Here is a 16,712-nt window from a genome sequence, read left to right as displayed (position 1 = left end):
TCTCTTTCTCTCTTTTTCTCTCTCTCTCCCTCTCTTTCTCTCTTTTTCTCTCTCTCGCTTTCTTTCTTTCTCTCTCTCTCTTTTCTCTCTCTCTCTCTCTCTCTCTCTCTCTCGCTTGAGAAACACATTGTTGCGCAAACAATTCCTGGCATATCGCACATGATTTCTTTACACTTGGTACGGTGCAGATAAGCTGCAGATGTTCGTGTGGATTTATTAAGCAGATGTTTGGACAATTTTACTGCCAGACGATGTTTGTGGTTGATGATTTCTTCGTCCACCATTTCCATTTGTCATCTCTTTAATATTTTTTTAGATGCTCAATAGTAGCCTATGATGGTTCATGCAATACAGCCTTCAGCTTTGGCGTTTAACTACTAAGCCACAACACCCTAACCTATATTTACCATACGATGTTAAATGATCTTATTTCTAGGCACACTAGATTGAATAAACGCTGTGTATTTAGTGAGCTCATTGGGCTTTAAGATGTCAAAACAAGCAGCTCTTTAGGTTTTGAGACACTCACTAAAGCTGTCCAGGTAAGCTCGCTCACTCTTATGATGCTCAATAATGCTGTGTAGGCTCCCTAGCTAGTGACTTAAATATTCTGTTGCACATGCAGCTCAATAAGTTTAGAGATGTTGTGTAGATAGACAGGTCGTGTTGTAACAGACAGTCTGAGCAGGAACAGACACGCTTCTTCCTGTCTGAAGAGTTCCCGTCTCGCTCTGACTCATGTCGTCGATCCGAATCACTCTTATATAAGCGCGAGGATCAGACTGATGGGACTCGGATCAGAATGATGGGACTCGGATCAGACTGATGGGACTCGGATCAGATGTGTCATGGGGTTCGGATCGCTTCTTCTCGGATGTTTTCTCACGTCTGGTGAGTTCCGCTTGAGATCAAACTTTAAAGCGACGCGTCGCGTCTCATTATAATCTCCAGCGCGTGAACGCTGCGTTATAACGGGAGCGCGCGGTTGACTGCGACTGTACATACGCTGTGTACTTTTGAGTACATATATGTTTTTTTTTTTGGGTTATTAACACTGAAAACATATCAATTTTATGTTCGACACATGTCGACATCAACAACATGTCTGATATTTCCGCTCTCGTGTTTGCGTCACTTATACATGTGCATCCCACATGACACAACACCAGGGTATAGACTACTTTAATATTTACTATAGTAAAAAAAACTATATCTACGATTTAATATGTGACCCTGGATCACACAACCAGTCTTAAGAAGAACGGGAACATTTTTAGTAAAAGACAAAAATGGATCCAAATTATCGATTTTTCTTTTATACCAAAAAATTATTAGGATATTAAGTAAAGATCATGTTCCATGAATATATTTCGTAAATTTACTGCCTTAAATATATAAACACTTTATTTTTGTGAGTGGATGTCCTGCTACAGTGCCTCTGATCAACAACTTCAGAGGCGATTTTATCAATATTTAGTTTTTTGCACTCTCAGATTCAAGAGTTTTAAACAGTTGTATCTCAGTCAGATATTGTCATATTCTAACAGCTCATACATCATATGAATCTTATTTATTCAGCTTTCAAATTATTTAAAAATCTTATTTTCGATTTTGGTTGAATACCCATAAGACTGGTTGTCAAATGTGACTACAGTTTGTTAAATGTATACTGTAGAGTTCTGGATTATAACTATAGATGGTTTCATCGGACGCGTGCAACATATTTTAATAATATTTTGATAATATTATATCAAAATGATGTTGTATTAAGTTGTATTCTTATTTTATACAATTTGTTGAGTTTTGTTGTATGTTCATTTTATTAAATAACAATTTGTTGAATGGGTCCTGTAGTTTTGATTTAAAGGAACAGTGTGGTACATTGATTGACATCTAGTGGTTGAGTTCGGTCTAAATTCAAAATGGAGAGATTTGCTAATCCAAGTCACCTTTTGAGCGCTTTTCCACCATCGTGCCAAATCGTTCTAAGCACAGTGTGTAACGGTTACACTTATGTTTACATAGTATACTACATTGTTGTGTTATGCGAGGTCACATGAACATGCAAAATGATTAAAAATAAAAATGTATATATTTTTTAAGAAAATATAAAGAGATCTTTCATGTAATGTAATAATTCACCTTTTTTATTTAATTTAATATCAATTAAAAAAAAATTGTTTAATAAGTTTATTTTTGCCAATTTTTGAATGTTCATATTCAAGTTATCAACATGTTATGTTGTGTATTGATGTTATAATAAAATAAGTTTTTCCTATCCTGTTATATCTCATAAGTCTGTTCACTAATCTTTGTGTTTACAGCTGTTGATGTTTTTTTCGTATTGAAATGATTATTTTTGCACATGTTCTTACGTCATACTGCATCACAGTCTCTTTGTTCAGACAATTTGGCCTGCGTCTGTTCATCATGTTCTTAATAGTAACTTTGTCAACTATCTTTTTGTACTAACACAAACATTTGTTTGAGGCGCCTGAGAGAGTCACAAACCCATTTCTTCACGGTTCTACAGATTAGTACACAAAGCTGAACCTTCACTTTAACTTTCCACTTGTTTCATTGACTTTTAAACATCTGCTGGTCTAAAATAATATTCCGAGTGTGAATGTTGTTTATGAAATGATATAAAATGTAATCAAATGCTGTTATCTCTTAAATAATAATAATGGCTCTTGTTTTATTATTCTGATATTTTGAAAAAAAAATGTAATAGTGTAAACATGTAGTGTATCGAATAGAATAATGGAAAAAAAGCATTCGGCGTGTTGTGTCGCACAGACTGTAGGTGTAATCCAGGTCTGATGTCTCTCTGTCCGTCTGTCTCACAGGTGCATCGCTTGTGCTCCATACAGCCAATCCAAACAGTGTGTGTAGGTCATGTGACCCTCGGGCAGCCAGCTGCAGCAAACAGTACTGCACGTCAAACTGTAACGTGTCAAAGATCTGTCCCAATCCAGAGGACGTCTGCGCTGGGGTCTGGTATGTCATCGTGCGGAAGAATGTTTTTAACCATCATGAGTATGAGCTGCATTCACACCGTCTGACTCTTTCAGGTGGAGGGACGATGGAGTTGTTACTATAGAAACCATGTGTCACGACCCCACGCAGCCGCTGCACGGAGTGATGTTAAAGGACTTTAGCTCCTCAGGCTGTTTGCTGACATCAACATTCAAAGGAGGTCGTGACCTCCGTCTGTGTGCATGTACAGGACGCGCGTGTAATGATCGTGTTCTCCTTGACAAGCAAACAACATGTGAGTGTGTGAGAGAGAGAAATAGTCCATCAAATACAGCATAATAACATCTCTAATCTTTCTCTGTCTGTTTGTATTTTGGTAGCACGTGTCGAGGAGAATAAAGGGCCTTTCCAACTCCCTCAGCTTTGTAGATTCTGTGATGTTGAATCTACAACATGCAACACCTCTGGAATCTGTGAACCCACCTGTAACCTCACATCTGTGTGCGAGAGTCCACGTGAGGTGTGCGCCAGCTCATGGTACGATCTGTTTCTCACCGGTTGCTCTTTCGGTGCTCAAGAGATTTATGATCCATGTGAAGCACAGATCAGATCTTTTGAGTTTCTTGGCAAATTTTGAGCAGTTTGAGAGAACCAAGGTCTTCAGAAAACATATTGAGATCTCATAGAGGCTGTGGGACTCTACTACATTAAGCAAAGCTTGTGTCTTTCTTACGGGCGAACAGGAAATGTCTCATTACTGTACAGGAATTCAGTCTGTGTTTGAGAAATTCCTGTGGGAAATAATTCCAGTTCATCACTCGGACATCTCTGAGTTTACACAAACACACAGTTTACGCTCCGTTACGCTCATGACATTTACCGTCATTTCTCTCTCATTTCAACTCCTTTCGTTTACTCTCAATTGAAGTGTTTCTCTGTTGTTTGTTGATCTATTTTATAAAAGGTTTATAAAAGTGTTCTATTGCAGACTAGGACAAGTCACAGTACACTCCTCTCTCATGGCTCAGTGCTCTGAAGGCTCACATGTTGTGTTTCAGGAGGAGAGTTAATGGGGTGAGTGTTGTAGAGACTGTGTGTCATGATCCAGAGCTGCAGTTTCACGATCAGCACTTACTGGATTCTAACAGCAGCATCTGTATGATGAAACCAGTGAAGTCTTCTGAAGACATCTACATCTGCTCCTGTAACACTGAACTATGCAACGCTAAACTCATCTTCACTCACAACGGTGAGATACACACTCTGCCTCTGTGTGTGTGTGTGTGTGAGAGAGTGTGTGTGTGTGAGAGAGAGTGTGTGTGCGTGCATATATGTATGTGTGTGACATAGAGAGTGTGTATGTGAGAGAGTTTGTGTGTTTGTGCGTGTGTGTGAGAGTGTCTGCGTGTGAGTGAGAGTGTGTGTGCGTGTCAGAGAGAGTGTGTGCGTGTGTGTATGTGAGAGAGAGTGTGTGTGCATATATTTGTGTGTGTGTGTGTGTGAGAGAGAGAGAGTTTGTGTGTGTGTGTGTGTGTGTGTGTGTGTTTGTGCGTGTGTGTGAGAGTGTGTGTGTGTGAGAGTGTGTGCGTGTGAGTGAGAGATTGTGTATGTTTGTGTCAGAGAGAGAGTGTGTGTGTGTGTGTGTGAGAGAGAGAGAGTTTGTGTGTGCGTGTGTGCGTGTGTGTGTTTGTGCGTGTGTGTGAGAGTGTGTGCGTGTGAGTGAGAGAGTGTGTATGTTTGTGTCAGAGAGAGAGTGTGTGTGTGTGTGTGTGGAATATTTCTCTCTCCTTTACATCTCGGGAGACACAGTCAGAATCAGACACAAATGAGTCAAATGGATCTGTAATGAGATTCTTCTGTGATATGTTCAGTTGTTCCAGCAGAAGAAGAGAAGAGCGGCGTTGAGCAGATGTTGTTGCTCGTTCTGGTTCCTCTCGTGATCTGTGCTCTCGTCGTGGTCTCGTTCTTCTACTGCTACATCATCTCCTGTCATCTCAAAGCCAACAACTCCAAGACAACCGTGACGGACATGGAGGCCTACACCGCCATCATCAGCGACGACAACTGTCTGAATCACAACACGGAGCTGTTGCCCATCCAGCTGGACGTCACCGTGGGGAAAGGCCGTTTCTCTGAGGTCTACAGAGCCAAACTCAAGCAGAACATCAGCGGAGAACCCTTCCAAACCGTCGCCGTGAAGATCTTTCCTTGTGAAGAATACGCCTCGTGGAAAACCGAACGGGAGATTTTCTCAGACAGCGATCTTCGGCACGAGAACATTTTGCACTTTCTGACCGCCGAGGAGCGGAAGGTGGAACGACAGTATTGGCTGATAACAGCCTATCACGAGCGAGGGAACCTGCAGGAATTCCTGTCCCGCCACGTCGTGAGCTGGGAGGAGCTTTGCCGATTGGGCGTGTCACTGGCGAGGGGCGTGGCACATCTACACAGCGACCAGACGGCATGCAGGAGACCCAAAGTGCCCATCGTGCACAGAGACCTAAAGAGCACAAACGTTCTGGTGAGGACGGATCTCACCTGCTGCCTGTGTGACTTTGGCCTCAGTCTGCGATTGGATAACTCCATGTCTCCTGAAAAACTGGCCAACAGCGGACAGGTGAGATATGGAGATGCTGTTGTTACGTGTGGACCGTACCATGTTCTGTCAGGTAAAATGCCTTTTCTTCGGTCAGGTCGGCACAGCTCGATATATGGCTCCTGAGGTGCTGGAGTCCAGAATGGACCTGGAGAACATCGAGTCCTTCAAACAGGCTGATGTTTATTCCATGGCTCTCATTCTGTGGGAGATCATGTCCAGGTGCAGCGTGATTGGAGGTAAATACACGTCAATCAAATCATCAGACCAATGGTGTGTCTCATTTACATTTGCCAGATGCTTTCATCCAAAATGACTTGCATGTGAACATTGTATTTCCGTGTTTACTTCCTAGTGCGCACTAATGTGTGAGCGTGATATTCAGTAGATAACACGCAGAATATTGCACTTTGTTAAGCACCCGAAAGTGTTTTTTTGTGAAGAGATTGCAACCCAACAAAAGATTCACAGAGCTTTCAGATGAGACAAAGAGGAGATATTTGCTTCACATCAAAAACATCATTGCTGTGAACTCACACAGCCCACTTCCTGTCTGTGCATCTGTACTTCCTGTTTCCTGAAATACTTCTCATTATGCCTCCCTCCAATTCAGTGTCCCTGCCCCCTTCGCACACACAGCTGTCAATCAGATTGTGTCATTTCTTTTTAAAGGTGTGTGTCTACCTGGTAAACCCTACGGTATGGGAACTAAATTTCCCAACAAAAATGGCAATGTGCAAAATCCTTTTTGGGACATTTTTTATTCCCCATGAGGCAACAAGCTTATAAATCATACAGAATTAACTTAAAATCTAAAAGAGCAGAAAGTTTTGTGTGATTGTTAGATTTAGGGGGTGGGTTAGGTGTAGGGAATATGATATACAGTTTGTACAGTATAAAAACCATTGCTTATATGGAATGTCCCCATAAATCATGGAAACCTAACATGTGTTTGTACATAACGTATGTCTTTGTTTTTCTGCAGACGTGAGAGAATATAAACCTCCGTTTGGGACGTTCGGTGAACGTCCATGTGTGGACAGCATGAAGGATCATGTGATCAGAGATCAACTGAGACCAGAGATACCGGCCACCTGGAACAGCCACACGGTACGAACTAAACATCAGTATAAATCTAAACCAATCACAGTGTATCCTGAGACATGTATATCATAACACACATAACGTCAATGTAAGTGTGCTTTACTAGCATGACCAAAAATATACTGTAGTAGAGTAGGCGGGGCGAGACCGTGGTTCGAGTCCGCTGAGTAATTGTGAATGAGCGCCAGCTGTGCGCACAACGGGCTCGAATCACGTAGGAGATTGGGAGCATATAAAAGGAACGAGCGACCGGACCGTTTAAGAGAGAGGACCGGGCCCGAACTTGTGTTTATATTTGTATTTATGTTATTTCACCAACTAAATAATAAAGTGAAATATTACAGAGATACAAAAAAACTGAAAAATACTATGTAAGGTTTACAAAAAGGAAGGCAACATTAAAATTCAACAAGAGTTCATTTGCAAAAACAGATTCAAAATTCATGTTTTTTATCGCACATTCTAAGTAGTATCAGTGAAACTGCATTATTAAGTAATAATAACTGATAAAGTAATAATCTTTGTAAGTCGCTAAATTACTAAATGTATGTGTAACTGTAACTGAAAACAATACAGCTAACTAACACAATAAAGCACAATAAACACATGATGATACTATAAAACTTTAATTGCAGAAAAATCTCAGTTATATATTTACAGTATAATATCTCTCTTTCTCTATAGGGTATTGGTTTCTTGAGTTCTACTATCGAGGAGTGTTGGGATCATGATCCAGAGTCGCGTCTCACTGCTCAGTGTGTCGTGGAGCGTTTCGATGACATCATCAGCTGTGCGGTTCTCTTCCCCGACAGCTCACAGCAGAAGAGCCCGAACAGTTCTGAGGAACGAATCTCTTGTCATTCCATACAATCATGAGCGAAATCACCTGGTCACCATGGAAACGGATTTCATTTGCAACACTGACCCACCTGTGATTTTACAAATTGGAGCCAGAAACAATTATCAACGCATTTATTTCCGATCTATATACATTTATACACATGAACGTTACGCAATGTTTCCCAAAGAATATGACGCCGGGAGCTTTCCACATCATCTTATGTGTGTGGGTTTAAAGGAACAGTATTAAAACCCAAAAGTGTTTCCTGGAGCCAAAAGGAGGAGAGTAATCCAACCCAAAGGATTCTGGGACAGGATGGATATCATAAAAAGTATAAAGAGGACATTTATGCTTGTGCCAATGACAGTTAATGAATGATTACTGAGCCGGACATACATTTACCTAAATGAGGAAAACCTGTGTGTTTATCACGGGACGACCCCCAAAAGCCATTTATAAGGCAACTGAAATCCAACCGATGTGAACAAAGCAACCAAAACCTTTATGATATCATTTTTATATCTGTTATGTTTTTTGTATGCCAAAATTTGAAAACGTCCAAGTTTTTATGCAGGTACTGTAATAAGTCAATAATCAATATTGATATTAGTTATTAATTAAAACTCATTGTAAGATGTGTTTGTGTCATGTGTGCTTTCACACTGCAGTTAAATTTGCTTTTAAACATGAATAAATATTTCTTTTATCATTAAAACATGGAACCGTCTGAAAATGGTTTAAAAAAAAACAGAGTTTTACTATAAATGTTGACAAGAAGGTATAGCCACACAATTATTGTTGTTGATTATATCAGATCACATCAGAGACTGTTTTAATATACAGAGGTTGAAATAAGAAATGAATTTGACAAACATTTGAGGGTTTAAATCCAGTCCATCTATTCATGTGTAGCTTTATTATCACATATAGCAGATCATCTAGTTAATAAACATTTAGAAGGTTTTTTTCATAATTTCCAGTTTTTCTAAATACAACAAATAAGGCTAAATAAGATGCATATTAGTAAGTAGCAGAACTTGCATTTACAAAACACAATGCAATGACTAATTTCATGTTAATTTAAATTGAAATTGAAATCTAAAAGGAAAATCCTAATTTTTTGCAGTGATCATTATATATGATTGATCTGTGCACACCATTCATTTATTTTAATTTATTTATTTTAATTTATTTCGAAAAAAGTTACAACTGTTCACCTCATGACGTAAGCAACAAAAAAGAGGTAGAACTTTACTGAATGTCATTTTTAGCCTTCGCCTCCAGGCCAAACTTACAACAAACAATCAAAAAGGGATTTTTTGGCTTTTTTTATTTCAGAAGTCGTTTCGCTCATCACGATACGGAAAAGAAGTCCATCGCAACTTCCGGTTCACCGTGAACCGGAAGTTGCGATGGTTTTATTTCCGCATTCGGACACGTTTCCGTGTGAAACGGAATTTCAATGGAGAAAATTATTTTTTTTATTATTGAAATTATCAAGATTTACAAACAAACATGGCTGCATAACATACGTTACTTCATAATATAATACATAGAAGATATAGCCTGAGGGAGCAGCTCTTAATACAAACAGGAATTATATATGCAGTCTTAGAAAAAATAAAACAAATGTAAATAAAATAAATTAAAATTTAAGAGAATTACAACATGACATAAGGGTAGAATTCTGTTATTGTTCAGCTATTAACCTCGGTTGGGAAGTATTTTAGGGTATCATATCTTTTTTGTGCTTTAGGACCTTTCAACATTTTTAAAGACTTCAAATACAGTTTAAATTCATAAAAAAAAAATTGGGGAGATGATTTCACAACTCTACATTTGTGGATGAAGAATTTAGCTAGACATACAATTGTATTGGAGTAAATGAGTTGTCGTGTCTTGCGTTTGTCATTGAGAATTGAGTGGATGTCTAAAAACGTCATTACGTCATTTGGATCCTCATTTCAGGGCAGAAGTGCATTTTCAGATTATTAAGATTATAAGGGAACATTAATTTGAAAAGAAAATGATAAGATATTTACTATAAACGCTGCAATATTTCATTAAAAAATATCATTTTTTATTTCACTGGGACTTTAATGTGTTATTTTAACCAGCAGAGGGCAGCACTCTTCTGCCTGTCAATCATTCTTATTTCATCATTTTCAGCTTGTCCTACTGAAGCTTGAGAGGATGAATCAAGATTTACTTGCTTCATAAACATTAGCTCAGTTCCAATGCCTCGTGAAAGGGTTTTAAGTGTGTTTCACTTTATTGTTTATTATTTTTAGTGTTCATAATACTGATGATATATAGAGATAATTAACGTTGAGTAGATAAACGGAATTAAACGAAACGCATAAATAAGAAATTACTTAGAAGCTCCCACGGCGTCGAGTTGTTTACTAAACAACCCCGCACGCTCTGGCCCCGCCCCTACTGCTGACACCACCGGAAGTAGCAGCGGTCACGGGGTAGCGTGGCGTCACGGCGAGACGCAGCAGCCGAGATCAGAGAGAGAGAAGCCGCGAGAGGATGGAGGCCGCAGAGCAGCAGCGGAGCTCGAGTGACGGCGCGTCCGCCAGAGGAGCGGGAGTCCCGGGCGGTGGAGGCGGTGCAGAGCCTGGGGGAAGCGCGGAGAGCGAGCGGGACAAAGATCGCGCCACTTTCGAGTGTAATATCTGCCTGGACACAGCGCGAGACGCCGTCATCAGCCTGTGCGGACATCTTTTCTGGTACGATCGATAACCGATCGCTCATCTATACTCATATCGCGATATAACATTGCATTGCAGTCCTGTCATTACACCCCGATCGCGACATGTCAATGACCGTTTGACGTAGCTTTTACCATGGTAACCACACATGTCCGTCAAAACAACCGGCTGCCACCGTCAAGCTATAAACATAAACACGAGAGAGAGAGAGAGAGAGAGAGAGAGAGAGAGAGAGAGAGAGAGAGAGAGAGAATGAGAATGATTGACAGACATGTTGGACAGGGGTGGGTCTCGTGTTATCATCATGTGTTTCATCATGCTAACCTTCCCAGATTACCATAGTAACCGCTGTTCATAGAGCCAAACTGCACAGACACCACAACAGACATATTTGCAAACTAGTATGAACTTTATTAGTGCGACATGAGCACGTGGATGTTTTATAATGGATGGAAATAAAATGCCATTGTTCATTTACTGTAGTAACAGTTGCTGTATTATATGCTCGTTTAGAAGAATGTACAATGTAAAGGTGCAGTAATCGTGTTTCTAGGTAGATTGTTTCACCACAGTTTTTCTACAATACCACGTCTTGTTGTAGTGATACTATAGTTCATTTTCGGCCATTATGGTTATACGAGAACTGTAACGAAAGAATTGTGATTATTTTGTAAAGTTTGACTCTAAGACCCCCATTGTATTTAACAATATTCAAAGCCCCCCATCATGGAATATTTTTTGGAAACGGGTTTATTTATTAGAAAATGGCCAATTATAAGAATTATACAAAAACGTATTTCAATGCTTTAGGGGCGATTCACATCTCACGTCTTTGCGCGCTCAAGCTCGTTATTTTTAACGAAGACAGCGACCCGTTCGATGCGCATGCGCATGTGGTGCGACGCTCCCGCTTTTCTAGGCGCATCGAGATGAAAATAGTTCAACTTTTCAGAATAACGCTCGCGCACGTCAACAGAAAGCAGTGCGGCTTTTTGACACGAGATGTGAATCGCCCCTTAGTCGTCCCCAAGCCCCCTTAGAAGTCAGCTGTGGCCCACCTGTTGAGAACCACTGAAAATGTCGTCACATGTTTATGAAAGCATAAGTTACTGTTACTTGGAGTTTTTACTGAAGATATTTAAGAGAAAAGTATTGTTGTTGTCAGGGGCGTAGCAAGCTTTTCAAAAGTGCGGGGGATGGATGTGTTTTGTTTGTTAACAATGAAAACGTTGAACGTGATGACAGAAAGGTACAAAAGGTATAACATACAAGATATAAAAAGCTTCCCATTTAAATGTGTGATACTAGTAAAGTATAAAAACACATTCGGAACACGCAGAAAATAAGTCAAAACTCTGTTGTGAAAATACACAACAGTAGACTTGCTAATGAATCAGAAATACTTTAATAATCCCAGGGGGAAAGACAGTGGAAAGCTTGATAGTGACATGGGTCTGACAGGACTGTGACTGTGACCGCTAAAGTTTGCTTACTTGCGCCTTGAAAAGGGGAGATATAAAAAACACACACACAAAGCTTTACAAGTATGGTTCTAAACTTTGGTTTAGTGTGAATGTAGTCAAAGCATCTTTCATCAGTATTGATGGGTTTTATCGTGTGTGATCTGGACGGTGTTGTTGTCTTTTTCATAAACAAACGTGTCGTGTGTAATGTGTTCTGTTAGAGGTCGCAGTCACATCCGTTCATTTGATCATGTGTTTGTAGTTGTTGAGAGATTTTTATTGTGTGTTGTCGTGTGTCTCTGTGAGCTCAGATCGAGAATGAAGTGATTCGTTTAGTGTCCGTGTTAAACAGACGGAACGGTGATGATGAGGTTAATGAGAGATTACAATCGGATTAAGGCCGACAGAGTTTACAGTAGTGAGAGAGTAAATATAGATACACAATACATCATCATCATCATCATCTCTCTCTCTCTCTCATTCTCAAACTCTGATTTAAAAAAAAAAAAAAAAAAAAGGATGAATTTGACTGATGGAATTACTTATAAAAAAGGTTCTTGGATAGATATTGTGATAATATTGTTATTGTGAATTGTTTTGGCCACCATAATCAAGGGAATATGAACGTATACTTTTTATTAACTTTTTTAGTCTTCTTGATTTGTTTATCGTTATATGTTTGTTTTGAGATCCTAAAGCTGTGATTGTTGTATTTTCATTATATCGCTGCTGTCCTTTTGAAACCTCGTATCTCCATATTTCGTGATTTTTATTTTTTTGGTCATAAAACATTATTATTAGTCACCCTTAATGTTTGTCACTGGGTTTTATAAATATCTAACCATTAAATAAGGGATAATCCACAGCTACCCATGCGTTAAAGGGTTTTAATGCACAACGTGGAGAACCACACGACGCAAAGCGGAGTGCATTACAATCACATAACACAAGATTGTTATAAAAGCTGTTATTGATGTTTACAGTGTCATTTTAGATCAAACAAGTGAATTTGATCTCAGTTCATTTCAAATGTAATCAAACTGACTAGAGCTACCTGTGCGTTAAAGGGTTTTAATGCACACCTTCCAGCCAGTCATTCAAACAGACCATGGTATAACAAGTGCTTGTCCAACACAGTGTTGAATCATTTAAAAAGCGAAGTGCTTTTTCTAATCCCTGAAAAATAGCGAATTTGGAGATTCAAGGTTTTGGAAGGTCAACAAGGATATTTTTATATTATTATGTATTTATATTATATCGCTGACTCTCTCTCTCTCTCTCTCTCTCATGCAGTTGGCCGTGTCTTCATCAGGTCAGTTTCCACCAATAATATCTACAGCACAAACATCTTGCTGTCAAATCTTAAATAAACTGCAGTGTTTTACATGATAATAATTGTGTGTTCAGTGGTTGGAGACGCGGCCCAGTCGGCAGCAGTGTCCCGTGTGTAAAGCAGGAATCAGTCGGGATAAAGTGATTCCGCTGTACGGTCGTGGCAGCGCCAGTCAGGAAGACCCCAGGTACCCAAACTCATTCAAACATTATCAGTTCAACTGCTTAATGAATGTGGGTTTTCAGTTGCTTGTGTATTTTACGAGTGTGTGTGTGTGTGTTACAGATTGAAAACACCTCCTCGACCTCCGGGTCAGAGAACAGAAGCAGAGAGTCGAGGGGTCAGCGGCTTCTTCTCACACGAACTCTTTGTGTCATTAAGAATGTGCAGCTGCTGCATGTAATAATGTGTGTGGGTGTGTGTTTGCGTGTGTGTGTGTTTGTGTTTGTGTGTGTAGCCGTTTCAAGGTTTCGGCGACACAGGGTTTCACATGTCTTTTGGAATCGGTGCTTTTCCATTCGGTTTCTTCACCACAGTCTTTAATACCAACGATCATCTTCACAGAGCAGGTCAGTCCTCGTGTTCCTGTCCTGTCTGTTTATTTTAGCCGCTCGTGTCGCATTCTGATGGAGTGATGTCACTGGGGCTTGAATTTGAGAATGCAGATTTCAGCTTTTTTCATCTGGACTCAAACGTGCATGACACATATTCTGATGTGGCCTGACTGCGCAGCTTTTTTTTGACTGTTTGCAGATTTTGATCAAAAGCTTTTTTTGACATAATTCATGTTCACGTCTCTACGTCACGTATAGTGCTTGCAACTCCAGGGTCAAGGGTTTGAATCCCACAGAAACACACTTTGCTATAAATATAAGTGTCTGCCAAATCGCTTTTAATATATTGTTTTATTTTTTTAGTTTGAAATGTGTTTTATTGAACATGTCATCGCGTCATAAAGCTCAAGTATTATTCTTATCTGATGTTCATATATTATTTCTCGATGATTCTAACGTTGATGTTTCGGCCGTCTGCGCAGATCCTCACTATGCAGGCGATCACCACGGCAATGGAAACCCCAATAATGGCAACAACTGGCAAGACTCGCTCTTCCTCTTCCTCGCGATCTTCTTCTTCTTCTGGATGTTGAGCGTGTGATGTGCTGAAGTGATGGGAACACACCATCTTTGATTGACGTAGAGATTAAAGTCTGTTTTTCTGCGGAGGAAAATTCTTCATCTTCTCTGTCTGTCTGTCTCACTGCACACAGACACGCACACACACACACACACACACACGCACACACACTCACGTCCGCTGGTATCAGTGTTGAAGAACAGAGACAGTATTCATGAACGCCACGTCAAGAGAGTTTATTGAAAGAACAGTTCATCAAACAAATCATTCCCTCGTCCTCGTGTCATCTCAGACCTACAAGACTCTGTTTCTGTGGAACATAACAGAAGTTAACAGGAGATCACATGGCTTTAAATGTGTGACGGACAGTTGTCGTGACTCGTGTGCTGTTTTTCAAAGCTGTGTGATTTAGGGTGGTCACAGGATTAGTCGCGACTAATCGTTTGCAAAAAATAAAAGTTTTGTTTACATAAAATATGTGTGTGTACTGTAAATAATAATTATGTTCATATAAATACACACACATCCATGTATTATTTTAAGAAACATAATATTTGTATATATGAAATATTTATGTTTATATACAATATAAATTATATATAAATATAAAAATGTATATACATGTGTAAATATTTCTTAAATATATACATCTGTGTGTGTGTATTTATATATTTATAATCATTATATACAGTGCACACACATATTTTATGTAAACAAAAACTTATATTTTGTAAACGATTATTCAGGATTAATCGTGTGACAGCCCTAGTGTGATTTATGGTCATTGATCGTCCTCCCCCTCCAAAATCACATTGTGTTTATATTCAAAATAAATTATTTTTGAAAATGTTGGAATGTTATGATGTGCATGTTATTTTAAATTTGAATTCTTTTATAAAACCTTTATTATGATCTGAGGATATTTGGAATATAGCGCACGGGTGCATGCCGACGTTTTTATTTCGATCTTAACTGTCATGTTTCGGGGGGTGAAATAACAGCAGTGGGGTTTGAAACAACATAATGAGTAAATAATAACAGAATTCATTATTTGGAAAACTCACAGTTGTGTGTGTGAGATTTCTCATGCCAAAGAAATTGGGACATAAGAGACATGCACAGACAGAATTTTGTTTTGTGTAGTCGGGACAGAGGAGTTTCTGTGAAGGAACAGTTGCGTTGTTTGTTGTTGTTGTTTTATGTTCAGGCCGTAGCACTGTGCCGTCTAAAACACATTTTGTCAGGATGATTAAATCTCTAATACTGTGAGTCATGTACTCATTCATTCCCGTTCAGACAGAGCCCACTCTTATTTCACCTGAAAAATCTCAAGAAAAGACGTTTTATTCAGGACATCTTTGCATTGTGACATTATTCTCACTGCTGTCATATGGGGAAAATCTTTTACATTTTAGTCTTATTTTCTTGACTTTTGAAATAAACTAGAGTTGTGATGAGTTTGATTTTAATGTTGCAATGCATAAAACGTCAATGGCTTGATTCTCTTATATGTGATGCTCTTCATTCACCCGTCAAGAGTCGATCTGATATTTGTGTTGTTATTCTCATTGGGTTTTTCCTGTGAGAAGCGTTTGAGAAAAGCTGAACTAAAGATGTGGACTAACCCAAGTTTAGGATCATGTTGTCACAACAGAATCTGATGTGTGATGTTTGTCGTGTAAAGCTGTTTCAATGACACACAGTTAACAGTGAACTGTTCGCAAGTTAACACAAATCTTATCGAAACCTGATTTACATACTAAATGAAAGAGGAAGAGTTTAGAAAATGTTTGATTGTGTAGCTGTTGAGTAAATGCCATTTATTTTCATGTACTGGAAGTTTAAACTCGATAATAAATCGAGTGAATTTATAAAACTGCTCAATTAAGCTTCATGTCAACAACAATGTAACAGATATGGTTATAATTGTGTGTGTGTTGTAAATGAATGTGGATGTTGTAAATGAAGTTGATTGACAGGTAAGAGGTGATGGATTGTACTGCTGTTGGTTTAATGTATGTTTGTCAATGTAACAAACATCCTGTGAAAGAACATTTTCTGCCGCACACGATTGGCTGTTTAATCCTCTTGTTGAAAGAGAGCCAATGAAAGATGAGTATGTGATGACGCCAAGTTGTATATCAGCGCAGGTCATAGGTTTGACCTCACAGTTAGGATGGACTGTTGATTTTGGGTGACTTTTTTTCTTTTTGCATATCACTGGTTAATCAAAGCGTATATGTTTGTACAGAAAGTCTTAAATTAGATCCTAATTATTGGGCAAATGGGGATGAAATTTAAGTGGGAGTGGCTCTTGATAAATAAACATTTAAAACGGTGTTGGTGTGTGATTTGTTGTTTTGAATCACATGGTTGTGGTCACAGTTATAGACACGGGTTTCATGTGTGCCATAAAACTGAAAAACAAAACATGCAAGTTAAGGGAAACTTAACAAGGTGATGAAAAAAGATCATTATATTATTCTGATGAAAACAATGTCAATATTTTTATTTTATTGTCAATATATTGACGTGACGGGGACAC

At 39.0% G+C, this 16,712-nt stretch overlaps 2 protein-coding genes across 2 annotated transcripts; both read left to right on the top strand.

The window, feature by feature from the left end:
• Positions 1 to 223: 223 nt before the first annotated feature.
• tgfbr2a (transforming growth factor beta receptor 2a) lies at positions 224 to 8,242 on the top strand. The gene is made up of 10 exons (XM_056742063.1): positions 224 to 542; positions 653 to 891; positions 2,850 to 3,000; positions 3,075 to 3,274; positions 3,360 to 3,516; positions 4,038 to 4,228; positions 4,851 to 5,596; positions 5,673 to 5,814; positions 6,561 to 6,685; positions 7,364 to 8,242. The coding sequence occupies exons 2-10, from the start codon at positions 849 to 851 to the stop codon at positions 7,553 to 7,555; spliced, it is 1,947 nt and encodes a 648-aa protein (XP_056598041.1). The 5' UTR covers positions 224 to 542; positions 653 to 848; the 3' UTR covers positions 7,556 to 8,242.
• Positions 8,243 to 9,950: 1,708 nt separating this feature from the next.
• On the top strand, positions 9,951 to 16,506 carry rnf5 (ring finger protein 5). Its single transcript, XM_056741841.1, has 6 exons — positions 9,951 to 10,255; positions 12,994 to 13,012; positions 13,108 to 13,220; positions 13,319 to 13,373; positions 13,491 to 13,602; positions 14,070 to 16,506. Exons 1-6 carry the CDS (start codon positions 10,056 to 10,058, stop codon positions 14,186 to 14,188), a joined length of 618 nt encoding a protein of 205 aa, XP_056597819.1. The 5' UTR covers positions 9,951 to 10,055; the 3' UTR covers positions 14,189 to 16,506.
• The last annotated feature ends 206 nt before the right edge of the window (positions 16,507 to 16,712 follow it).

The sequence above is a fragment of the Triplophysa dalaica genome, chromosome 25, assembly GCF_015846415.1.
Source record: "Triplophysa dalaica isolate WHDGS20190420 chromosome 25, ASM1584641v1, whole genome shotgun sequence".
NCBI classification, from domain to species: Eukaryota; Metazoa; Chordata; class Actinopteri; order Cypriniformes; family Nemacheilidae; genus Triplophysa; species Triplophysa dalaica.
Note: the sequence above shows the minus strand (reverse complement) of the source record. Positions and strands in the feature narration are given on the sequence as shown.